At 36.7% G+C, this 23478-nt stretch overlaps 1 protein-coding gene across 7 annotated transcripts in view; it reads right to left on the bottom strand.

Moving 5' to 3' along the window:
* Positions 1 to 13905: 13905 nt before the first annotated feature.
* Positions 13906 to 23478, bottom strand: part of rbfox3a (RNA binding fox-1 homolog 3a) — a 340080-nt gene continuing 330507 nt past the window's right edge. For all 7 annotated transcript variants that reach the window (XM_084434216.1, XM_084434219.1, XM_084434215.1 and 4 more), the window contains one exon: positions 13906 to 14050. In XM_084434216.1, coding sequence (XP_084290342.1) covers positions 14048 to 14050 — 3 coding nt within the window. In that variant the 3' untranslated portion in view covers positions 13906 to 14047. The remainder of the gene's footprint in view (positions 14051 to 23478) is intronic.

The following is a 23478-nucleotide window of genomic DNA, read 5'->3' as shown; positions in this document are numbered from 1 at the left end:
GAGAGAGAGAGAGAGAGAGAGAGTGTGCAGGGATAATTCTACATTACATATTATTCTTTTTTTTATAATCCATTTTATTCAGTGAACATCTAAATTTGTGCAATTAATGTCTTATTGTCTTTTCATCATTCACTTCAGATTCTGTTAAACATGACTAGTACTTCATGGCCTGGGTAATGATGTTACTCTAACAGTCATGCCGACAAAGCGTTCTTCAAATGAACCGAAATGAGTGGGTGATCAAAAGAGAGTGAGAGAAAAAAGGACAGAATAAAGTGAGAGAGAAGGAGACCGAGGCCAGTCTGGCGTTATTAAGATTGTATAGGCTTCCATTTTAAATAGGCAGTGCCGTAAGCCAGCTGTAGCTAGATTGAGTGCGACTCAGACAGATGAGCTACCTTAAACACGACTATTCCTCCCAGCCAGGAGTAAACACAGCTACTTATAGGTCCTGACAACAAAAGACAAATCTTTACTGCTTCGAGGGATAGTTCACCCAAAAATGAAAAGTCTGTCATCATTTACTCACCTTCATGTCATCCCAAACCTGTATAACTGACTTTCTTCATGTGAAACACAAAAGGAGACTTTCTGAATAATCTTAGTTTGTGCTTTTTCATGCCATTGCAATGAATGGTGACTGAGGCTTCAATAAAGATGCAAAAGCAACATATAAGTGGTCCACAGCACTATAGAAAAAAGTGTTCTGAAGTCATAAAATAGGTTTGTGTGATGAACAGACTGAAATTGAAGTCATTACTGACGTTCACAACAGTTCGTGTGAGAAGTACGATGTCTGATTCATAAATGAATCATTCTCTAGCCTACTCTTAAAAATAAAGATTCCAAAAGGGGGTTTTCACAGTGATACCATGGAAGAACATTTTTTGGTTCCCCAAAGAGCCTTTCAGTGAACAATAATTCATAAATAACTTCTTAAAGTTATATCTTAAGAATTTTCTTAACTCTTTCCCCGCTATAAATACGGCTTTCCGTATTTTCACTGTTATACGGTAGGGGGCGCTATTACGCATCTCCTGGAAGAGTACTGAATCTTCTGATCAAAACACGTGGAAAGAAGCAGCAGAAACAAGCGATCGCATATGTAAGCAGATGCATATGAAAAATAATGCGATCATCAACAATAAACAGCATATAAATCAAAAACAGAGTGGAATGTCGACCCAGGAAGTGGTTAAGACTCTGGGGGTGTTGATGGACTGGATCTACTCAACATTAGCTGCGTTTACATGGACACTTATAATCGGATTGACGGCTCAATCGGACTAAAAAATCTTCATGTAAACACCTTAATTGATCCGATTGAGCTCGATCCGAATGAAATTTCAATCGGATTGAAAGGGGTGCTTATCCCTTTTGTAATCCGATCGAGAGAACATGTAAACACTTGATCTGATTGAAAACCGAAACTGAAAGGACTGCGCATGTGCAATGACGTTAAATAGCGTTATGACATATGACGCACGGAACGAGCTGTACTTCCTGTTAAATAAAGTGTCATATTAATAAAATTCTAAATTCTAAAATTCTCATTTCACTCGCGCGTCTGTGAAGTGAAGCAGGACAACGTCCCACCAGTGCTTGTTTTGGATTCTCATCCACAGACGACTGGTTTTGGCCGTGGGGAGGGGCATTTTTACTGCGTGATCAATAAGCAGCACGGCAAAACGGTTAATATGCTCTAAATTATGACCAGAGACGAATTAATATTACGTCTGCTGTTTAAAACAAATAAAGAACCAATAGAGGAGAATATTTATGCGCGAAAAGCGGGAAACTCCGTATATTCGTGCAGTGTGCGCATGTCAAAACATCCGATCCGATTTGAAACTTGTGACATATTACGCGCACATCAACCCGATTACTTTATTTATCATTCATGTAAACCCCTTGTTCGGATTCATCAATCGGATTGATTTCATTCCGATTGTGTCCATGTAAACGTAGCTATTGAAGCATTTCAGTAGCCTGGTAATACCAAACTCTGCTACTTCGCTTTGCTTCGTAGACAGAGTCTGGCATGGCATAATTGAAAAGCGTTTTCTTTCTCGCGGGGAGGCGCTTGTCTGAGGTTTAAAATCATTGGTTCCCGTAAGCCAATCACATAACGTTTGGTTATGGCGTGTGTTATGCGCATGCTCAGCCGCATCTAACTTCCACTGTAAACACATGTAGTATGATGCGAAAACAAAACCATCGAGCGAAATACCGTAACCGGAGTGAACATGGCTGTGAACGACTTTTGCAGATTATGTGAAGTAAATCTACGCATCCACGGTACAATCAGTGTCTACGTCACGGCTCTCAGCCCGCCCTCTGTTCGTTGATTGGCCGTCAGTTTTCAGGCCGGAGGAAAGCGGAAAGCTATTACGCTGTCTCAGACTGAGTACAGAAGCGAAATGAAATTGAGCAGAAGTAAGAAGTGTGACGTAGTCAGGCTAGCATTTCAGCCAAGTAGCTCCCAACAGGGTTCATTGCTCGAGACTTCATTTGCTCACAATACCACCTGGTGGTCAAATAGTGTAAAACAAGCAGATGCATTACAGATGACCTGATGTGATCTGTGATAGCCTACACTGTATTTTGCACCAGTTAAGGCTTAGAAATGTGTATTTTCTGGTGGTATATAACATAACTGTTTTCTGGGAAAGCTCCCGGGATTTCTCGACACACGCTCCGAAGCCTCGGCACAGAACGTAACATCAATAATGTTTTGATTATCGTTCTGAATCCGATCCGGACATAGTAGACAAAAACACGATTTTCTCAGCTTTTTGCTCAAGATGTTGCTTTTTTAATGAAACTTACCCACATTCAAGTGTTGATAAAAAAAAGAATGCATGAAGCTAGAATAAACCTTTTTTTTATTTTTATTTTTGACCAAAAACGACCAAAAACGCTGGCGGATAAAGAGTTAACTTCACTCTTAAGAAGATTTTCATGAATCTGGCCCCCAGTTCAAAAGAACCATTTTTTTTTTTTTTTTTAAATAAAGGTTCCAAAAGGTTACTTTACCATAGGTGAACTGTAGGCTAACTGGTTTAACATTACATTACATGTAATTTTACTGTAAAGTACTATCAAATTTATGTTTTTTGCAAGTAAAAACTATGAATTATCATATAATTTACGGGGAAAAAAAGTCTATTTTTTTATTAAATTTTTAATACATAATTTAGTTTTTTTCTTATTTTTGTTGTCAGTAATGTACATTAGTGTAATTTGTTATGTTATGTTATTTATTGTTTATTTTAGTGTCATGTGTGCCCTGATGGTGTTTTGTGTTTGTGTGACCCTGTGCACCGTCTATATACAATATTGACCATGTTTTATGAACAGTCCACTTACGATAAACTCTGATTCACCATGTGGCTTTCTATTGTGCCACCCGAATTATTGATTGGTTATCGGTACATTTTAAGGTAAAAAGGCAGATTTTGGTAAGTAGGTATATCACTTCATGAAATATACGGTTATAAGTTGTAAAATATACAGGAATCCTGTAAAACTGGAAACATCGTCACAGTACTGGTATTTTTTACTATGATTTTCTGGCAACCACAGCTGCCAGTTTTTTATGTTTCAATTTTTTTCCAGTATAAACAACCTTTATTTTTACACTTTATTAGCAAGGAGAATAATATTATTGGAGTGGAAGTCAACAAACCCACCTAAAGCTTCAATGTGGATATGTGACCTGGTATCATATTTAAAAATTAGAGAAAATTTACTATTTAATAAAAGGATCTCTCCAAAACATTTATAGGATTTAATGGAAACCCATGATTACATATTTTGAGAAGATGAAGATCATTATAACTAAGTTTGTGAAGACTGAATTAAGCATGATCATATCTTATATAGTTTTATATAGTCATATTATATGTATCAGACCATGAATATGTCAAATATTTGATTTGTATTATTATTTATGTATTTTTATTTATTTTTCCTATAAGGATATTATATTAATTTGTAAATGTGTACATTATCTTAAAGTTTATTTACCTATTTTGTATTTGTATTGATTGATTTATTATTACTATTATTGTTATATTTACATTTGTATGTAGCCTATGGTTAATTATTCGTGGTAATATATTGTGGGGAAAAAGGTAATCACTTTAATTGTATGAAGCTTTTTGTTAAAAAAGTTAACAAAATAAATAAAAAAGATCCTTTATTTTTGTGAAGAACATTTTGAAAATCTAAAAGAGCATTTATTTTTACTATAAAAAAAACCCTTTTGTAGAATAGAAAGGTACCATGGATGTTAAAGGGTCCTCATTGAACCACAGATGCCAATAAAGAACCTATATTTTTAAGAGTGTATGAAAAAAAGTAATATATACAGTATATAGCGACAATGTGTATTCTATTGTGCAATTTTATTTTTTATTTGATCTATATTACATTCCAAATACATTATTTAGAGTCTCAAAATGAGGTCTCTAACTTGATGTCGACATTTATGATACATTATATGTATGGTGCTTTTAGATTTATATAGTCATTTACATGAGGGTGAACACATTTTTGGGTAAACTTTATAAACACAAAATGGCTGGCCCCTTAAATCAAAAAGATGTTTGTAACGTATACACATTTCTAGTAGTGTGCACAAATACACACTGGGACCGAGGAGACATTTTTGCTGGGTTCAACCCATTTCTCATTAAGCAGACTGAATGTATCAAAGGGGGAGAATTCACATGAGGGCTAAAGTGAAATGAAAGCAGGCAAATCTCTCTTTCTGGTCTGTGCTGAAAGCAAGCAGTAGATCAGCAGTGTTGCTGTGGTTTGTTTGCGGCGGGATTTGGAGACCTGTAGACAGAGCACACACTGGGGAGCAAGCGTGTGTTTGCTCTTGTGTCTGGAAATCTGTGCGTGTGTGTGTAATGCTGGACAATGCAGTTGTGATGGCAGATTAGTGAAGTCTGAGCCCAGAGGTGGGCAGACAAAAGCTGACCTGCGTTTAATGAGATCTTCCAGCAACACCAGACAGAAAGTGTGTGTATCTGTGTTTGTGCTTGTTTGTTTGATGACTGAATGCTCCCTCTTGCTCTCGTCGAGCCCTTAGTAAATATTTACTCTCATTTGAGTCTGTAATCTCAGCCTTGTCTCTGAGTATAGTCTACTTCCCCTCCTGATACACTCCATCTCTATTATTCCCCATAGATATTTCTTTATTTCTGTGCGTTTGCTTTGCCAGACCTCACTAAGACTGCTGTTTCGTGGTTCTTGTCAAACTCCCAGGTTAAAAAAGTGAGAAATGAAAATCACATGAGGAAATTGTCCGATTCAACAGTGATGACAAAAGCATGTGTGCAGACATTTTGAACTGGTCTTTTTTTTGCTTGTAGTCAAATTAAAATGTTTACTACATCTAATATTTCACATTTTAAGTCAAAACTATTAATTGTGTTATGCTGATCCAAACCGGTTTGATTTACTTTCTTCCAGTGTAATGGAGAAATTATGATGTAAAGAATGTGCTGGTCTTTTCTATGCAATTACAATAAATGGGGGCTAAGTTTTAGAGCTTTCAAATAGGGTGCAAAAGTAACATAAAAGTATCATAATAATATCAAAAAGTTGTGATGAACAAACCAAAATGTATGCCTTATTTATCTTCCTCTCCATTAAGGGGAATTAATTTTGTATCAATTCACATTTATAGATATTAACATAGGCCTAGTTATAAAAAAACAACAACCCAGAAGTCTAGAATTAGCTCAAGTTTAAGTAGGCATACATTGTTTTAATTTCTATGTAGCCTACTTTCCGTGTTACAAAAGCAGAAGAAATATGAAGGGAATTAAAGGAATAGAAATGAATTAACATTCTCACCCTCGTGTTGCTCCAAATCAAAATGACGTTTTCATGTGAATTACAAAGTTAGGATGAAGGATGGTGTGATTGTAATTGTCTAGCACCAAAAACGCACAAAAAAGTACCACAAGCAGCTCAAATGATTCGCAAGTTATATTTCAATCGTTCTAAAGTCATTCGAATTGCTTTGTTAAAAAAAAAAAAAAAAAAAAAAAAAAAAAACCCGGAGCTAAATTTAAGTCGTTAACATCGCGTTTGAATCTGGCGCGTAGTTGAGGATGTCTGTTTGTTTACATGAGACGTACGGTAGCCGAGAGAGCTCAACGCGCTGCAACCGAAGAAAACACATGCAAATAATAATAAAAAAAACACCCGCAAATTAAGAACACATCTTCATCATTTACATTACATTTACATTTATGCATTTGGCAGACGCTTTTATCCAAAGCATAGAATGATAAACTGCACGCAAATCTCATTGGCTCTCGCGTTTTTTGTCATCGAGCTATATTTAAATGGGAGCTTTAGGAAGTTTCCTCCCTTCCAATTTATTTATCAGTATCTTTTTATGCGTAGTAACTTTTCAAATAAGTAATAGGCTAGAACTCAGGTCTCTTTACCTGCATATAAATTCAGTGACACAGTAGAATGGAAATAATTCTTAGTTCTTTTAAAATTAGGCCTATTCATATTTGGTACCAGGTAAACTTTAAAAACACTTAAAGGGATAGTTCAACCCAAAATGAAAATTATCACATGATTTACTCACCTTCAAGCCATCCTATAATAAAAGCCTTCTGAAGCAAAGCGATGGGTTTTTGTAAGAAAAATATCCAAATTTAAAACTTTATCAAATTAAATAACTAAGCTTCCGGCAGACGGCCTACGCAAGTCGACTTACGCCAAAAGAGTAACCCCTGACGCGATGTATGAGTAGGATGTAGGAGTAGGCTAGTGCAAGTTTCGAGCCTCTCATGGTTCAAACAAATAGGGCTGGGCAACAAACTCAAGCTCCTCTTCTCTTATATCGCAATCCTCCAACATTCTCCTAAAAATTCTAGTTTTAGACTTCTAATTCGTGAATGGTGTTTTGTTTTGCTCTATCCTCTGCGCTTCCGCATTCGTCAATACGTCATGCGTCGGGTCAGGGCCGAAAATCGATGTGTACGGCCGTCTGTCGGAACCTAGTTATTTTAGTCTATAAAGTTCTAAATATGGGTATTTTTCTTACACAAATGCATTGCTTCGCTTTGGGAGGCCTTTATTAACCCCCCCGGATGGATGGATGGATGCACTTTTTTGAACTTCAATATCAGGACCGCCATTCACTGCCATTATAAAGCTTGGAAGAGCCAGGACTTTTTTTAATAACTCCGACTGTAATCGTCTGAAAGAAGAAAGTCATATACACCTGGCTTGAGGAGGGTGAGTAAATCATGGGGTAATTTTTGGATGCACTATCCCTTTAATGAGAGTAGGCTATTTCATCCAATTGCTTTTGTTATCTCTGAAAAATAGAGAGAAAGAAAACAATTAGGCTACCCACATTTTTGGAATTGTGTTTATTGCAGTGTTTTAGATTGACTTTTCAAATGTTATAAAAATCCAATTAGTTCCCAAACTTTTGAATTAGCCAAAATGCTTTTTTTGTGGTGACACTTTTAATTTTTCGTTTATTTTTTTCATACTGCAAGTTTACAATTATTTTATTGAAATTATACAATTAGATTAATCCTATGAATTTTCAAATAAAATACATTTTTTTTAAAAGAAAGAAACTGATATATATTTGAATTCTTTGAAAACTTTAAAAAGAGTCTTGCTTGCTCGTAAAACTTATGCTATTAGTTCATTTCAGAATTTGTTGTATTGTAACCTCCTTAGAATATTTAGTTTATTCTGTATTTGCTTGTAAATGCTGTGTTCTTTTGTTTTTTCAAAGTGATAATTCTATAGACAAATGAATAGTGATTTATTTTTCCTGAATTACAGTTGGTTTTCCAGAGGCCTTTCCAAACCATGTGATTTTTTTTACAGGAAGTTCCTTTACCAATGGCATCAGGATGTGGTTTTGAGAGTTGAACGGTCTGTCAGATCGGGAGGGGCATTGGAAGATACTACTGCTCAATTTAAAATGAGAAATGGGTGAACACCTCATCTGCTGGGTCTCATTATAAGCCTGCCTTGTGACAGACACCACATTACCGCATCGAAAGAGACCCTTTAAAAAGGGGGGATTTATTTTGTGGAATGAATTACCAAGTATAATTAAAGCTTTAATCTCCTTTTTCCCCTCAACAAAACAATTTTGTATGAACCCAGAGAAGCAATCCAAAATTAATTTACCGCACCAGTGATTAGTATTAATGCTTTGCCATTTTTTTCCTCTTCCGTCGCTTGGCTCTCTCTTGCGCCAAGCTCAGATGAAAGGATATAGCCTGTTGTTACATGCGATATTCATGTGTAATTAACACAAGTCTCGCAGAGCACAGGGGGCAAGCTAGCATGTACTCTTAATAGCTTTCATTCCGGGAACGGCGGCTTTTGTCTCCCGCTGGCAGGGTTGGGGTAGGGTCTAAAACTTTGCTTGTCTAGTCTGTCAGTCATCATGTAAAGCCAGAGTGAACCAACTCTTCACCCCGGCCATGAATGGATGATTTCTATATAGGCAAATGTGACAGCGGGTTTAAGATGATTGGATGCAAAATTCCATGTGGAGCTCTTTTTTGTGTAGGGTTTTTGCAGGAAGGGATGGAGAAATGTCAAGATGCGTGAACTGCCCCATAGGTCTTTATGCTGGTATACGTTGAAGCATTTTGCCATGTTAAAACACTTGTGAAGATGTATGCTCGGGTATGACTATAGCTTTTATTTTCTTGTACATTTTCCTTTCTTTCCAGTTCTGTGCACCTATCTGGATCATGCATGTCTGCATTTCAAAGCAGCTAATGCAATCTTCTTATTTGTTTCTTTTTCAAGAGGTTCCTCTGGTGACCTCGAGACAAGGTGTAAAAGTCTTCTTTGATTGGATGAGACCTTCCAAAGCTAGTGTAATGAGGGAATGACAAAGTACCGTACCATGGGATCAATGTTGGAGGTGGAGAGCTGTTCGTTAGCGTAGATATGTGAACGTCTTTGTGCTGTTTTGTAGGGTGCGAAGGGGATCGATGGTGCGTTTGCTTTGTGTAGGTAAATGATCATTGTGGAGATGGACAGGACCACTTTGTCTTGTGGCCCTAAGGGAACAAAAGACAAATTGGGCTAGAACTCCCATCATCCCTTTCACTCTCAATTCTACAACTTAACAATGGCAGTGATACATACGGAGAAGCTACAATGACAAACTGGGTCAAATATTTTTCAGCAGAGCTTATAGAATATTCAAAGGTTATTTTTAGAAGGAATTTATTTCCAGACAGTCAATATTTAATATTTTATTGCTGTATTTAAGAACCAACATCTTTAGTAACAAATGCCTGAAAAAGGAGAAAAGGGAACTTAAATCAAAGAAATTTGGAAAGAATGTGACTAACTTATGTTGTACCTACAACATTTTGCTCTGGTCCTTGAATTTGGCTCTGTGTTTGTGGTTTCCCTGCGTCTGACAGTTGCGGTTGGTGGTCAGTTTGTGTGTAAATGTACGTTTTTGACCAAAGTTTTCCACTTTTGATGTCATTTCTAGCGAGAAATTGCTGTTGTAATAATTCAATGTGTGTTTAGTTTTCACCAAAGCTCGCTCTATTAAACCATTACGTTGCCTCAGAAGTCTGGCGAAATCAGTTTTGTGAGGTGCCTTCGTGCGCAAACGCTGCCTGCAAAGACAAGTTTTCAGATGCAGCCACTGATTCAGGAAACATGTAACTATCTTAATGAGTGAGTCACTGATTCATTCACTCATTTAAAATAGTGATTAATTCAGAAACAAACGTGAACGGTCTACATGAGTGCTATAGATATGCAGGGGTTTGTCTCCCAACATAAAAAAAAAAAAAAAACCTGTTGGGAATTCATACAGATTTATCTTAACATTGTATTTGACCCACCATTTAATCAAAGTAAAATCAAAGTGTGTATCTTCACCTGAAAGCAATGAGACAGATCTGAAGCGGCACATAATGGATTTACTTGTGGTTTGACACTTATAATTTAAAAATGTTTTATGTAGCCTACAAGAAAAAAACAATGGGCTTTAGAGACCAATTACACATTATATGCTACTAAATCATCCTATATCTGATAGAACAGGACAATGTATGATTGACCAATCATAGTCGTGCAATAAATGTACAAAGCGTATGAAGAGTTCAGATCTAAAAAATTTCTTCTAGAATGATCATTTTTATAAAGCTTGTATATTTAAGTTCAGTCTTCATAACTTAAATGACAATTAATAGGTAATTTGCATTGCCATTTAAGTGAAATTATTGAACTTAAGTATACGAACTTGATAAAAATGATCATTCTAGAAGAAAATTTCAGATGGCACTTTTGCATCTAACTCTTCGTATATTCTACAGTATGTTTAGTGTACGTGAAGTGCAATGCAGGAAATGTCATAGTAATTCAGATGCCACATACATATGACAAGCTCAGAGATTTGAGTCTCTGTTATTGAAGAAAGAAATATTTATTTATAACCATATTAATCATGATAGTAATAATAATAATCATAATAATATAATGATTTCATTAATAAACAGTACTGGTTGTTTGAAGCACATTGGATGCATACAGAAAGAAAACTGAAATTTAGAGTACAGATCCAGGACAGCAGAAGTTTCGTCATTTCATTGTAAATAGAATACTTTATATTGGTTTCTTTTTTTTTCTATAGTTTTTTCCCCCCCACGCATATGTATTTGGAACAACTTCAAAATTTGAAAAAGAATGACCAAGAAAATGACAAACAAACAAAAGAAAAACCCAAATGATAGATTTGTTGTTGCGTAGAGCTCATGTTGTACATGAAGAGAACCTTTAATATAATACATTTTATATTGAGATGACAGAGGAAGTAGCTTTTGTATATTTTCAGTAGAAAACAAAGGGGCTGGAAGCACACACACACATACACACACACACATACGCACACATACACATCCAAGCTACATGGAAGGTAACTATCACTGAGACAACTAACTTGACTTCCATTCAAACTCTTGTGCTTCGGGGATCTGGCAATGACGATGAGGAAAATCAGGTTGGCAGGAGTTAATTTTTTCCTTTTTCGTGTTGGGAAAAGCAATTGCCAAGATAAGTTTGTCATTTCCATTGGCTTGACTGTGTTTGAATGAAGTTCAAGGAAACTGTGCAGACACAGGTGAGCTGCATAGCTGGTCTTACACCTGCCCTAAGATCTAGAGCAGACGACCAGTGTAGATTTGAAGGACGGTTCTGATGAAGGAACAAGTGGCAGATACATGCGCTTGAGTCTCATCGTAGTTCTGACAATAGACTATAAGCAGACTACAGTTTGCATTGGTTCTCTGCTTTGGGTCGAGGAAGACGGCGAATGACTTTGGTGCTCAGGTTAATGGGCTGTTTGAGAGGAAACAGAGAGTAGAAGGAAGACAACAAGCCAAAGAATACAGTGCAAAAGCTGACATATACCTCACAGCAGGGTCGGAAAAACCAGGACATGTAAACAAGTAATGTCTCATACGGACTAAAGCAAAGAAATAAACCCAGAGGTCTCGGATCTCTGTAGAATTGACATCTTTTTGTTAGGTTGTTCAGTCACAATCTCTTCCAGAGCAGAATCCGCCACTCGGTTTTTAGAGTCCCTGAAACAACACGTCTTCGCCGAAGTTCCCGTTGCTAGCTTTCGCATCTGACCCAGCGAACTGTTTTCAATGATCCTTCGTCGGGTAACAAAGTAGTACAGTCGCTGAGATAGAAGTCACCAGCTTTGTAGAAAATAAAGTTTTGTTCTGAGAGGAAAAATGCAGCAAGGAAGAGTAGCATCATTACCTATGGAAGGGAACACATCAGTTCTGTCATGTAACACCTGAGTCCGAGGAAGCGCATGATTTTGCAAAGCTTGGGAATGCTGTCTGTAGAGGTGGGCTATCTATTAAATGTACCATTTCTTCCCACTGAGCCAAAAAACACACTGTAAAAAGCGTGAAAACGTGCAGTTGTTATTTTAAAGATGTATTTCTACCTGATCTGACCCACTTGCTTTCATCTATGTATGATCATCTATTCATCCTAATGTAGTCAGGTTGATTCAGTCCTGTTAAAATGAAAATGTTGACCTGAATAAAACCAATAAATCTAGATTGAACGTGGATCAACTGTTTTCCATTTGCATAAAGAGAAAAAAAAGAAAAAAAAAGAATTAAAGAAAGTGGCTGTCGATAAAAGCCAAATCAGAGCATAATTCTGCTCTGTCTCCTCCAATCGTTTTATGTCTTTCTGCTATTGTCCTGCAGGGTCATGATAATGTCCGTCGGCCAGCTGGAGTGCTCCTGTGGTCAGCTGGACAGTACAGTATCTCCGTCGGGTTTGGCTTCAAAACGAAGACTTGCTTTACCATGTCCACACATTTACAAAGTACTGCTTAAAAAACAAAGACATGTACATAAAAAGTTGAATTACATTCAATAGCTGAACCAAATATACAGACAACAGAAACAATGCCACACAAGTGAAAATCTCTCAGTACTTGCATAAATCGTCGCCGAAAATAAACCTGGACCACCATCGAGAAACAAAAAAGGTACAATCCTCTTGAAGGGTCGCAAAGTCACAAATAGATATATCCATATATAAATGTTTTTCATACTGGTAATACAATAATACAACATTAGTAAATGGCTACAATCGACGTTTGACCACGCTGAGCAGCATGTAATTAGTACAACGTTTAAATATATAAGGATGTGTCACTGAAATGGAGCTCATTAGAAGTATAAAGGTAATCGATTTTTAATAAAACTTTTGCTCGCAACCCTATGACTAAACTGGCATGTCGTTTTCCACCTTGCAGCGGGCAGGAACCCATTTTCAAGATGGATAGGGAAACTCCCGTGACAATACCAAGACGACAGCTCCAATTTTCTTAATTTGTAGCCTCATGACACCACATACAAAAGTGTTTACTACACAGCACGGCCACCTCCACAACACTACAATGAAATGCTTTTTGGTAGCCCTGGGCTCCGGGGCCGCCGCGACCCAACACAACTCTATAAAGCCCCCTTCCGCCCGTAACCACTCACACACAAGAACGCACGCACACGCACACATCCCAGTAAAACCTGCCGGCGGGCCATTTCGTATTGTGCTACAAACAACAGCGGGATGACACCGCATTCCCTCCTTCAGATCGGGTGGTTTATTTACAGTGTCTTCTCTTGTCCCATTCGATGCGACACCTGAATAACAACCTGATGTATTGATTATAGTGGATCTTCTGACGGAATTTTGGAGTCCCATGCAAGTTCGTCTGCCTTCGTTTTTAACCTCTAGACGGGATGAATAACAGCTTTGAGAAGATCGCTGCCCCATGCTAGCGACTAAGCCTTTTCTCCAAGGAAGCAATGCAGTTCAACCCACGACAAAAACGTACTGATGGAAGACCCAGCTGTGCCATATACTCAAGGGCTTTGGATGAAGAGGGGCCACATGGAATCGTGTCTGGTGGGCCTTTAGCCTCTCTGCCCGGCCTCCTCGCGCAGGCCGGACAAGGAGGTCTGCGGTGGGAGGGGGGTGGGGGGTGTCAAAGGACCAACACGTACACCCCCCTCCCCCCCTCCTACAGCGCTAATTCATCACTCTGTTGCTATTTGCACTATTTGTACTACTTTTTTTCTTCATTTCTTTTTTGTAACATATTTATACATACATATATATCGCTATATAGATATATACACTCATCTTTTTCATCTTTTTGAAACCATAAACTTAAAAAAGTTTAGAAAAATAAAAAGTTTTATGATGACCTCTCCTCTTCTCCTCCACCTGAAAGGCTGTCCCAGGTGAAAGCTAACCCCTTTTTTCATCCACAGCTTGGCTGCGTCAGTCTCGCGTCCCTACAGAGATATATAATGCCTTCTCCTGACAGCCTCGGTGTAAGGATTTCCTCTTAACTTCTTTTTGTATGTTTTTTTTTTCATTGGCGCTTTTCTTCCTTTATCCTTTTTGTTCCTTTTTAGCTGATGCTCTTCTCCTCTGTCTTCTTTCTTTATATTTACTAGATGCAAAAGAAAAAGAGAAAACATGAGTTAGTCTGCACTGTATGCTGTTGGACTGCATGCAGACTGTTTAACATGCACATACAGTGGGGTCCAGAAGTCGGAGAGCATGCTTCTGTTTTGCATTCTTTTAATTTAAGAAATTTCCATTGCAAATGATATTATAAGCACGACAATTCGAAGGAACATTTTAACTGAAATATGAAATATATATTATTATTATTTTGGACTTTTTTCCATTGCCATTTTTCTATTCCAAATCAACATATTATCAACATAATGATTTGAAGGAAAAAATCCTATGAAATGAAAAGTATTTTTCAAATTTCCATAAATTAAATGATCAGCATAACAATTCGAAGGAAAAAAATCTATTGAAAAATTCTTATGAAATAATAAATTATATAACAGCAGCATTCAAGATACTCTACAAATTTGTATAAAATAAAAACCTGATGATCATGTTATCTAGAAAATAATAATAATATAGAAATAGAACAAAAATTGAAATATTTCTTATTGATTTAACACCGTAATTGAATCATAAATGTTTGTTATACATCCTACACCTTTATTCCCAGGTTTAAATTACATTCTGAATCCCAGATTTTTCATTTGATCTCAGACTTTTGGACTAAATTACACGATAAAAATGCAAATCATTTAGCAGGAAAATATGTTCTGATTACATTATCTTCCATGCACCGGCTCAATATCAGAAACAATCCTTGGGTGTAACGCTAAACACACATTGAGGAATTATCTCCCAAATCCTGGATTATAGTAACTGAAGTCAAAATAGGGCTCAGCGGGGAGGGCTTCCACTAAATTTTCAGCATAACGAGTGAACCGGATTGATCAGAGGCTCGGCGATATCGTTGCAGTCTGAGGAGGATGTTCGACACTGAGTTGAGAAGACGTCCACCGGACAGGAAGAGAAAAGCAGAGAGAGAGGAGGAGGAGGAGGAGATTCCGGGGTGTCCTGGGGGCTCTCATCCTGAAAGAAGCTCTCTAATTCGGGGAGATATGGTGCCGTGCAGAGAAGCCTCAGAAGAGGGAGCGAGCTGACTTTAATTTTAACATGACTTTGTAGTTCTTCACCCATCCCTGGAGGAGCGCACAGATGTGCTCCGGCATACTGATCATGCCCAATGATGGGCCTCTGTTCTCTGCTCGGGGCGTAATATCTCTGGAACAGACATGGGATCCTCAAGTTTTTGCTTGACAAACATGAACAGAAATCGACTGAGGGAGATGTAAAACTGTTGGTGGTCAGCCATGTCGATGAAAACCAAAAACGCTGGTAACATGATAAATGCTAAGCCCCCTTTTCAACATCCTATTCGAGACTATTTCAGTGACATAACTGAAAGAAAGTAAAAAAAAATACTAGGTATTCAAAAAATACAATGAAATAAAAGATATAATACATTTAAAACAATTAAAATACTAAATACTAAATATATACAGTACTGTGCAAAAGTCTTAGGCATATTAATATCTCCCTGACTATATCTTGTAGTGTGTCAGTAGGAAATATCAGTTTACATTTCCAAACATTCTTTTTGCCATTAATTGTAATAATCCAGTGAGATTTGTATATGCACAAGGAGTCTGACAACAGCCGGTATGATCTGATCTCACCATCGTCGAGTCCGTCTGTGATTACATGAAGAAACAGAAAAAACTGAGACAGACTAAATCCAGAAGAACTGCGGGAACATCTCCGAGACGCTTGAAGAAACCTTCCTGCAAAGCTACAGTACTGTGAAAAGTACTGGCACTTGTGTTAAAATGCTGTAAAGTGAGAATGCTTTCAAAAATAAAATCACAAATTGAATTTATTTATGATTTATCTTCTATTAACTAATTCAAATCAATAAACGGCTTAGGTACACTTGCGCATAGTTTTTCAGGTAGCTTTGCAGGAAGGTTTCTTCAAGCATCTTGTAGACGTTCCCGCAGTTCTTCTGGATTTAGTCTCAGTTTTTTCAGTTTCTTCATGTAATCACAGACGGACTCGATGATGGTGAGATCAGATCATCCTGGCTGCTGTCAGACTCCTTGTGCATACACAAATCTCACTGGATTCTTACAATTAATGGCAAAAAGAATGTTTGGAAATGTAAACTGGTATTTCCTACTGACACACTACAGCAAAAGATATAAATAACTGACTTAAAACCATTTGGGGGGTGGGGGGGGGGGGGGGGGGGGGTGGGGGGTATTAACATGCCTAAGACTTTTGCACAGTACTGTATATACACACACACACAAACTGTTCAAATGTTTGGGGTCAGTAAGAATTAATACTTTTATGCTGCATTAAATTGATCAAAAGTGACAGTAAAGACATTTATAAAGTTACAAAAGATTTATATTTCACATAAATGCTGTTCTTTTGAACTTTCTATTCATCAAAGAATCCTGTGAAAAAATGTATGTCACCGTTACCACAAAAATAATAAGCAGCACAACTGTTTTCAACATTGATAATAAGAAATGTTTCTTGAGCACCAAATCAGCATATTAAAATGATTACTGTAGGATCATGTGACACTGAAGACTAATGATGCTGAAAATTCAGCTTTGACACCACAAGAATAAATAAATAATTTACAGTTATTTTAAATTGTAATAATATTTCACAATACAACTGATTTTACTGTATTTTTAATCAAATAAATGCAGCCTTGTTGAGACACCTTTCAAAAACAGTAAAAAAATCATACTGACCCCAAACTTTTCAACGGTAGAGTATATATAAAACATTTACATAAAAAAAAAAAAAAAAAAAGTATATATATATATATTACTATCAATTACATCCCTTGACATCAAGTCTAGCAAAACAGAAAAAAAAACTAAACACATAGTTATAATTTTCCTTTTATTTAGACACAAAAATTGCTTAAGTATTACTTATTTTTATTTTATGTACATAGCTTTACCTACTGAATCTTGAAGTCCAAAAACAAATGGCTAAGCGAGAGCAGAATGTACCAGTTGGATTTTAACAGATGACGCGATTCATATAAGCTGAAACTTTCACGATGTTAAGCCTACATGAAATGGACAGCAAGAACACATTTAATACTACGGGTTATACATACAAAAGATGACTGCGATATGTGCTCACACACACATATATATATATATATATATATAGTATTATGTACAAAGAGTACAGTTTTTGCTTAAAAAAAAACATTTTCTAAAAATCCCCTGACAGAAGAAAATTGCACAATGAAACAGCACACGGAATAGACACAATTTTAAATGACAGAAAGTTAATGAGGTAACAGCAGATATAATGTTAAACTGCGTTATCATCCAGTGTGACCCAGTCTGGGTCTATTATTGACATCATTCAATGCAATTTAAGCCGATGCATTGTGAACTAAACAGTTACATTATATTATTAACTTCTATTTTCTAGCTTCTAATTTCATCCTGTTTGCAGTTTTGCACCCTCAAACAGACCTCTCAGTAAATTAACATTTGTGCCATCAAATTGAGAGAGATGGAAATCTGCTGCTATGTGGACTGGCCCATGGCCCAGGGTGCCATCTTACAAATCACTGCATTAACAGAGCTAATTAAACAGGCAATCTTTTAATGGCCCACTGCGGCGTCCATGCACGACGGAGACTTCCATCTTGTCAATCTGCAAGCTCACACATTCATTTAGACGACTGCAAACTGTCTCCTCAGCAGTCATTTCATGCTCAGCACTGTGTTTTCTCTCTCTGCCTAAATGCTGGAATTACATAAATGGGTGATTGAGTCCTAATATAGTCGCTTGATTAGTTTAATTGTCTGAAATAGAGATGGAAATGCCTTAGTCAAGAATATGATAGTCTTTTGCATGAATTAACTCAATCCGATTCATTTACAATTCTGCATAGATATTTAACAAGAAGAAGCGGTTTATGGTCAAATTAAAAACGTAGTTTTGCCGCTTTTTAGGACTAACCGAAGTACGTGGTTGGAAGCACCGAACACAATGAGTATTTCATTTCAAAAAGGCTCGTAAATGACCACTTCAGAAAATGTGAATGCAACAAAGTCAGTTAAAATTGTGTCTTCCACAAAAATTAAACTGAGGTCAGAGGGCAGCGTAAATACCTTCCCGATGTAAGGAAAAAAGGACATAAGTTTAAATAGCTCAACAACACACAGCACAGAGAAACTGACTCACATCTGGACATAATATGCTCTCTCCTCTCCTCAGAAAAGGTATAAACAATTTGGATTTAAAGCCTGTTATATTATATTATATTATATAAAAACGTCACCACATAATATTCTTAAGGGTCTATAAATAAGCTTACAAAAGAAAGGACTTTGTACTTTGTATGTTTAACACATAGTGGCAATAATGTTTTTATATGCCACACCTGTCTTGTTTTTCATTTTCAAACTGATCAACACTAACAACATTGTTCAAAGTCAGACATAATAAAAATGTAAAGAAAAATAAGCTTAAATAGAGAAATTAAAATCACAATGTTATTTACAGTGCATGATAAATCTGGTATTCCATTCCCACAGAAGACTATTTAGCGTTTGTATTTTGCTCTCTGATAAACAATAGTTTGGATATTTATGGAAAAGGTCCACTTTTAAACACTTCTCCCAAATGAAAACATTCACGGATCCCCGTACATGACTGCGGAGAAATATGCATCGTGGCCACAAATTTGTTCCCTCGTTTTAGTTTAACCGTGGCCACAAATTAAGAATTCATTCCCACGACTTACTAATTCGTTCCCTCATTTTAGTAAATCGTGGCCACGTTGAACTAATTTGTTCCCTCGTTTTGATTTAACTAAGCCAAGGGAAAGAATTATTACAAGGTGGCCACGATAAGGAACTAATTAGTAAAATGTGCAGATGTATTAGTAAGTCCTGGGAACGAATTATTAATTCGCGGAAATGATTTAGCCTACATATATTTTCACATTCAGTACTGATTTAACAAAATGTAGTTTTTAGTTTCTACATAAACGCCTGCCTTTGTGCAGTTTTTCCCTCTTTTCTTAGAGCCAAGTGAGCCGCACGCAGCACTAGGGGAACAAGGACACATTCGTTTAGGTGAAATATTATGTTGCGCTGTAGATTTCTCCCTACAAAGGTGGAAAAAAGCAATGCATCTAATCTATGTTTTACAATAGGCTGCTGTGATTTCACACTCATGGGAGAACGGTGTGTCTGAAGAGGCAGCCGCAACAGCTATGGTAATAGACTGAGCAGAACGGCTGTGCCACGCGCCTGGCTGGCCTAGTGTATCTCCAAATGAGATCAGTGGTTATTGACTCAATGCTGTTATCTTTAATCTGTGGAGTAAATTACTTTGGATGCTGCCTCTCTACCTTGGTTTCTTTCCCCTTCTTCTATAACTCCACCCTTACAATTCCATTTGAGGGGTGCAGGCTGCTATTTACTGGGGGTGTGCGTGTGTGTGTGTGTGTGTGAGACACGAGGACATGATCAACGCCCAGAGGAACCAGGAAACGAGGGAGGCCCTATTTCACTGGGAGGATTACTGCCACCCCCAACTCTGTCTTTCTCATTCTTCTTCTCTCTCTTCTCTAAAGGCCTGGCATGTCTTATCACAGGTCCTGTATAAAGTGCTGGGCCTCAGGGGGAATGTCACCTTGGGGGAAAATCTCTCACCTTATAGCGCACAAGTGCTTCTCCATTGAGAAAAGAACGTTAGGCTGGATCTTTTTGAAAATAGATCACTAGACTTTCAAGCCTTATTCCACATTTTACAAAAAGATACAACTCATTTATTATGTTAACTAATATCTGGGTGAATATATTTCTATTGTATTTATAAAAAACGAAATACATACAAGCATTCAAAGGTTTGGGATCAGTATGATTTAAAAAAAGAAAGAAATTAATACTTTTATTCAGCATGTATGCATTACATTGTGACAGTAAAGACATTTATAAATGTCATAAAAAAATATTAAGTAGGACAACTGTTTTCAACATTGATAATAAGAAATGTTCTTGAGAGACAAATCAGCATATTAGAATGATTTCTGAAGGAATAATAGTTATAATACTGAAATTCAGTTTTGCCATCACAGGAATAAATAAAAATAGAAAACAGTTATTGTAATAATATTTCACAATATAACCTTTTTTTTTTTACTGTGTTTTATTTATCAAATAAAAGCTTTGGTGAGCATAAGAGATCTTTCGTAAGCATTTAAAAATCGTACCGATCCCAAACTTTTGAACACATTTTTTATGTGTGTGCAAATTTTTCTTTTTGTATAAATTGATTAGAGAAGTTTCTTGTTCAATGATAATTTGTCTGACTCTATATGAAAAGTACGTTTGTCTCTTTCCTAATTGTTTCCCTGCCCAATATCTTAAATCTTCCCCTTTTGGGAACTCTTAGCCTGGCCTGTCCTCCACATACATTTTAGACTTGACTAAAACGTCCTGAAGATCTATGACTAGGTCGCATACTCCCAGCGCTTTACACGTAACTCAACAGCAAATCAATACTGGAGCATGTTGTTTAGAACATCATAAGCGGAACTCTCTGCAAAGGGAGCAGTTTCCCAGTGGGTAGTGGGATGTCTTATTATTTTAAACGCATCAACCCCTATAGTCTGATACCTGGTATATACCTGTGTCTTTGTTAGTTAAAATGTTCTATTCAAAATTATTTTCAAGCGGACGGCGTTTTCCATATTAACATAAGCGTGATGGAGATTTCAGCAATGAGCAGTAATTGCTCCCCCTGTCATCTCTGTTGCAGTGGGATTCTGGACATCTCATCAGCTAGAGGGTGCAATAGACCGTGTAGTGGGGAAGTGTTCTCTCTTTCCACATTACCGCACTATGTTTATTTACAGAATGCCTTCTGAGCAGCAGAAGCGGCCTTGATTAAGTGTATGCTCTTTACGTGACATCTAACAGATTAAAACTGAAGGAAACCTTGCTGAGGGCATTCCTTCATGAATATTTGCTTTTGCTTTGAAACAGGCAGGCTTAGTTTACCTCACAGGTTTAGTTAAAAATATGAATTGTAAGCAAACATCAACATTATATCATACATGTACTATGCTCTAAGATTATTTCATTGTTAGATATTTTGCTTTTATTGCCTGTAAATAATAAGTATGCGTATGAGAAAATGTAACCAGATTTGCTGATTTTATGGCTTTGTTGAAATAAAAACCAAATTATTATTATGGTAACACTTTACAAGTGTTTTTCTCATTTCTTAATATTAGTTAAATGAACTACCATGAACTAACGATGAGAAATATATTTTTACAGCATATTAACCTTAGTTATTGTTCATTTTAGTTCACAGTGCAGTTACTAATATTAACAGATACAACTTTTGATCCTAAAAATGTAATAGTAAATGTTAAGATTATCATTATTAGAGATCAATAAATGCTGTAGAAGTATTATTTGTTAGTGCATGTTAACTTATGTAGTTAAGTAATGTTAACAAACGAAACCTTATTGTAAAGTGTTACCATAATAATGATAATAATAATAATAAATATAGCTGCAAGCAGCAAGTATCGGGGCCAAGCACAAAGAACACGATAAGGCATGCCAACATGACTGGGAACATCAGACCAACTGGCAAACCATTTTGGCAAAATGGCTGAAAAATCATTAGTAGAGTCCTAGTAATATGATTTAATGGTTTATCACTTTTGACCAGTAGCTGTTATGAAATTGATGTGGTGGGGTCAGAGTAAGGTGAGACAAAGTTTGATGTCAATATGCCAAAGCATTGCAGAGATACAGCCTGCAGATACAGATACAGAGTCATTTTGGCATCATGCTTCAAATTTTTTGCAGCGGTATACAAAAACAGTTTTGTGTATCAACACGAAACACATAACTTTTTGTCGGCACAGTCTGAAGATGATATGTTTCAGATGAAGTTTTTTTGTGAAAATCGGACAAACGGTCTAAGAGAAGTTTGAAAAAGTAGGTTTTGAAAGAAAATCACAATGGCGGACAGGACGTTATGCAGACTATGGCAAAATTGGTATCTATGTTCTCAGGAATGACCCAAGGAATCTATTAAGAAGTTTCATTACAATAGGCTAAATTAATAAAAAGTTATTAGCATTTTTGGAAATTTCATTAAAGCCAATATGAGAAAATTAGGTATTGTTCGACTCAGCGTGACACACTGAAACTAAAGAGACCAGTTTTGTGATTTTTGGCTAAACCGTTCAGAAGTTATAAGCAAAAAGATACATTTTTCATATCTCCTAACCACTAGGTGTCACTGCGCCAAAACTGTGCAGGTAACCTTAGGTCATGGTTGTCATAGCACACACCAAGTTTGGTCAGAATTCGCTAAATCGTTGAGGAGATATAGCCTCACATCCATTTTGACGCGCTCTTCGTCAAATTTGTTCGCGCGTTATTTGAAACGCTTTGACGAATTAACTTGATTTCTGTAACTTTTAGTCACCATGGTCTGAAGATGATCTGGTTCAATTTCTGTGAAAATCAGAGCGGTCTAGGAGGAGTTAGAAAAAGTTGTTTTTTAAGAAAATTCAAAATGGCGGTCATAGAATCGTCTTGAGCCAAGGAATCAAAGGAAAATTTTGAATTTTTGTTTCTAGCCCTTACAGTTCAAAAGTTAGTAGCATAAACTTGAGTGCAACTTTGGACAGTTGGTGGCGCTAGAGTTTTCGAGGATTACTATAGTGACATTACAGACTGTCCTCTATCTATGTGCTTAATTACATAAGCGGTTCTGTGGGCTGCCACAGACTCAAGAGCAGCAGAAGGAGAAGAAACGGAAGAATAATAAGAACGCCAATGATTACAATAGATGCCTAGGCTCCTTCAGTGCTTGTCCCCTAACAATTTGTGGAAAAAATTTAAAACCACCAAAATAAATTCCCATAAAATGTATTTTAAGTCCATCTGTGGCAATAGAATACTTTTTTTTTTTCTAAACGTTAAAAAAATCTTGACATCAATCTCCCCAAATTACATAGTTGCAATCATACAGACAATAAATTCATTGAGTTATATAACAGTATGTCAAAGTGAAAGAGGGTGTGAGTGACAGAGAACTACTTGAAAATCTTCATGATGGGTCCATGTAGCTATCTATCATTTTAAACACTGCTGCAATATAGTTTTGGTAAACAATCATAGACGCCATAAGAGATTTGTAAATGAATGTTCCCCTTTGATATTTACTGGAGAAAAAAATAGTAAGGCTATATTAGTAGTTTACAGATATAGAGGTTTTCTTTTCACATTGTAATGAATAGCAGTCATCGTCACTTCTAATAAGTGGGTGTTCAGTGGGGCCTTTAATGCAAAGACTGCAAATATACGTGCGCGAGTCTAGCGCTGCTGTTGTTTTGCTCAAGTTGCTCATTGCTGTGCCATTTAGTCA

This window comes from Rutilus rutilus (genome assembly GCF_951802725.1).
Source record: "Rutilus rutilus genome assembly, chromosome: 16".
NCBI classification, from domain to species: domain Eukaryota; kingdom Metazoa; phylum Chordata; class Actinopteri; order Cypriniformes; family Leuciscidae; genus Rutilus; species Rutilus rutilus.
The sequence above is the reverse complement of the archived record's forward strand: the minus strand, read 5'-3'. Positions and strand labels throughout refer to the sequence as shown.